Genomic DNA, 3,669 nt, shown 5'->3' with positions numbered 1-3,669 from the left:
AGGATATTTATGTTAGCAAGAAGCTGTTTACCTGAGAGTGATTTACAGTCCAATGCCCCATACTGTCCAGGCATAATAATATACATACTACGTTTGTCTACATCTACATTAGTTATTTTGCAGGAACACTCCATAGACTGATGTAGGCCACTAAATCAATATTTAGAAATAGAAAAATATGTTTGTCCATGGCATTGTTAAATAGTTACAAGCCACAAAGCACACATATTTCCAATTGAATGTGTTTGTTTTCCTTTAATATTCTTCTGAGACTATTTGGAATCGCCTACTGTGCGCCAGTAAAATTCGATGCTGTCTCGAGAACCACCTGGGACAGATGTTGTTCATTACGCGCAGCGGAGTCGAACCGGGAACTGTTGTAGCGTGGCAAACATGTCTACAGTCTCCAGTGTTCACTGATAAGCAGACTTGACATGGACATGGGTACGGATTCCACACAACCCAGAGGCCTCGTTAAATAAACTCGATTCGTAATTAGAGTCCTCTTGCTGCTGTCTTCGCACTCGACTTCGAATTCTTGACTGGCATGGGGGCACGGTATTGATGCGCTCGATATTGCGCTCAGATCTACAGAAGCCCACTCCGCCAGCCCGCAACTCAACGCTTGAGGACGGAACTTCGCGCGTTGGTGTGAGACTTTTGGAGTTGCCTAATTGGAACCGCAATTTAGAGCAATGACGGACTCTACAGCCTCAGACCCGGTGAGCACCATCCCGGATCCAACTATTGTTGATCCGTCGACTGTGAACGGCCAGTGCGACCCGACAGATCAACAGCCACCCAAAAGAGCAAGTCAGGGGGAACCTAAATTCAAGATGGACCAGGAGATGAAGATTAGCGATAGCGTGGAGGGGCAAGGTAGGCCGATAACTATGAGAAATCAAACAAAAATAGAATACGCCTGCTATTTAAACGTAGACTATGCTACTTTAGCCTCGAGTGCGTCTGAATTGTGACATATGTGCGCCTTCATTGGACAATATCGCAATATTATTAATAATTTTCAAGGAAGTTTTTTTTATAAATGCTTTGTGCAACTAGAAATTATTGCTGTCCACTAACACAATATAATAGTCTGTCGATAGTACAAAGTAAGCCAACATTTTATGTACGTTTCGTATTTTTTCTTTTAGCAGAAATATCTCAACAAACTAAATTGTCAGTTACTCTGAACGTTACTCTGAACGCGTATGGGCTACACCCAGCACGTTTCCAGAATTTTGATTATACGTTATAAGTAGTCTCTTTAAGCAGACTGGAGACTTGGAATATTTATGGTTTAGACTTCACTTGAAGGGGGTATAGTAAGGCAGCCATAACACATTTGTTAAGTTTTACACTGACAGACAAACCGCTTGATAATATCAGGGCACTATCTCCATCACCGATCCTACACATCTAAGGAATACATCTCTGAGATAATTGTATCAATGACCATTATAGTTTAACCTACATGCTGGTACTCTGTTCAGCCGACTCTAAAATAAAAAGAATGTCCACGCCCTCTAGCTCTTATATGCAATTCACCTTATTCAAAACACATTTTAGAGGACTATGTATGTATTTATTATGCTGACTCTGTTGCAAAATGTTTAGTCTGTTTCAAAAAATTTCGCAACAGAAACCGTTTACTCCAAACTGAAAAAGTTTTGTAACGTAAAAGAGGGTTTCTATTGGACAAATTCAGGTAGGTCCCTCCCCGTTTATGCCGTCTTTTTTTGTTTGCTTCCAATTGGTTCTTAAATTGTAAAATGGTTTCTTGTTGCTAGATGTAGTGAATACATCCCAGGCTCTTGAGGTTGCAGTCGGTAGGACTCAGCTCGTGACCAACTTGATTTCATGTCTAGAAGATTCAATTTCTTGATGGCCCACAGTGCCTCATCATTATCACTATTGTGAGACAGTAGTTTACTGTGTAACCCTACACTATTATCACACCTGTGCCAGTCCTCACACCTCTGGGTTTTCAGTAGTCTACAATACAAGGATCCTTCAAATTTGTGTATTGCTTCATTTTTCTTTGTTACAGAAACCAGGAAGCTTCATAGCATGTAGATAATCTTAAATCTATTGTAGGCAATGGACAAACGATTATGATGTGATTGATAAAAGCATCAAGAATCTCACCCTTGCTTAATACCGTGCTTAATACCGTGTTGCTTTTGACAGGCTTACTGGAGAGCAGCATGAGGCTGAAGCCCCACGAAGCTCAAAGCTACCGCAAGAAAGCATTGTGGGTCTCCTGGGTTTCCATCTTTGTGACGCTGATCCTGGCAGTAGCAGCTTTCAGTGAGTATACATTTCTTCGTTCTCTTGTTCTCTCTGAGGGATGAGGGAATATGCCTGGTCCCAGATCTGTTTCTGCTGCCTTGCCAACTCTGGTGAGTTGATAAGACAGCACAAACAGATCTGTGACCAGGCTTTGAGGCAATGTCTTCCTGGTGATGATTTTTTAAATGCGACAGTTCCCAATAGACTCTGATGAACTTGTCAATTTTGCAAATCTTATGACTATAGATAGCACGCCACATGGGTGCATCTACTCTAACACATAACATACAGTACACATACCATACTGCACATGTTTACTAAACATACTTTTGGCCAGGTAGTGTATGTGAGCACCCCTTCAAATTAGCGTATTTGACTATTTCAGCCACACTAGTTGCTGACAGGTGTATAAAATCGAGCACACAGCCATTAAATCTCCATAGACAAACATTGGCAGTAGAATGTGGCTTATGAAGAGCTCAGTGACTTTCAACATGACACCGTCATAGGATGCCACCTTTCCAACAAGTCAGTTGGTCAAATTTGTGCCCTGCTAGATCTGCCCCGGTCAACTGTAAGTGCTGTTATTGTGAAGTGGAAGTCTGGTTCATCCTTTGGAGCAATTTCCAAACGCCTGAAGGTACCATGTTCATTTGTACAAACAAAAGTACGCAAGTATAAACACCATGGACCCACGCAGCCCACGCTCAGGAAGGAGATACGTTCGGTTTCCTAGAGCTGAACGTACTTGGTCCGAAAAGTGCTAATCAATCCCAGAACAACAGCAAAGAACCTTGTGAAGATGCTGGATTAAACAGGTACAAAAAAATATTTATATCCACAGTAAAACAAGTCCTATATCAAAATAACCTGAAAGGCCGCTCAGCAAGGAAGAAGCCACTGCTCCAAAACTGCCATAAAAAAGCCAGACTACGGTTTGCAACTGCACATTGGGACAAAGATCGTAGTTTTTGAAGAAATATCCTCTGGTCTGATGAAACAAAAATAGAACTGTTTGGCCATAATGACCATCGTTATTTTTGGAGGAAAAAGGGGGTGGCTTGCAAGCCGAAGAACACCATCCCAACCGTGAAGCACGGGGTAGCAGCATCATGTTGTAGGGGTGCTTTTCTGCAGGAGGGACTGGTGCACTTCACAAAAAAGATGTCATCATCAAGACATCAGCTTGGTTGCAAATAGTTATTCCAATTGTACAATGACCCCAAGCATACTTCCAAAGTTGTGGCAAAAAGGCTTAAGGATAACAAAGTCAAGGTATTGGAGTGACCATCACAAAGCCCTGACCTCAATCCCATAGGAAATCTGTGGGCAGAACTGAAAAAGAATGTGTGAGCAAGGAGACCTACAAAACCTGAC

General features: G+C 41.9%; 1 protein-coding gene across 2 annotated transcripts in view; it reads left to right on the top strand.

Annotated features, from left to right (window-relative positions):
- Positions 1 to 332: 332 nt before the first annotated feature.
- The window catches only part of LOC109890694 (transmembrane protein 163), a 47,547-nt gene continuing 44,210 nt past the window's right edge, over positions 333 to 3,669 (top strand). Inside the window, exons 1-2 of one of the 2 annotated variants that reach the window (XM_020482681.2) lie at positions 333 to 879; positions 2,191 to 2,310. In XM_020482681.2, the coding sequence (XP_020338270.1) occupies positions 696 to 879; positions 2,191 to 2,310 (304 nt within the window). In that variant the 5' untranslated portion in view covers positions 333 to 695. The remainder of the gene's footprint in view (positions 880 to 2,190; positions 2,311 to 3,669) is intronic. The other variant, XM_031824553.1, reaches the window with a different exon arrangement.

The sequence above is a fragment of the Oncorhynchus kisutch genome, linkage group LG5 (genome assembly GCF_002021735.2).
Source record: "Oncorhynchus kisutch isolate 150728-3 linkage group LG5, Okis_V2, whole genome shotgun sequence".
Taxonomy (NCBI): domain Eukaryota; kingdom Metazoa; phylum Chordata; class Actinopteri; order Salmoniformes; family Salmonidae; genus Oncorhynchus; species Oncorhynchus kisutch.
The sequence above is the reverse complement of the archived record's forward strand: the minus strand, read 5'-3'. Positions and strand labels throughout refer to the sequence as shown.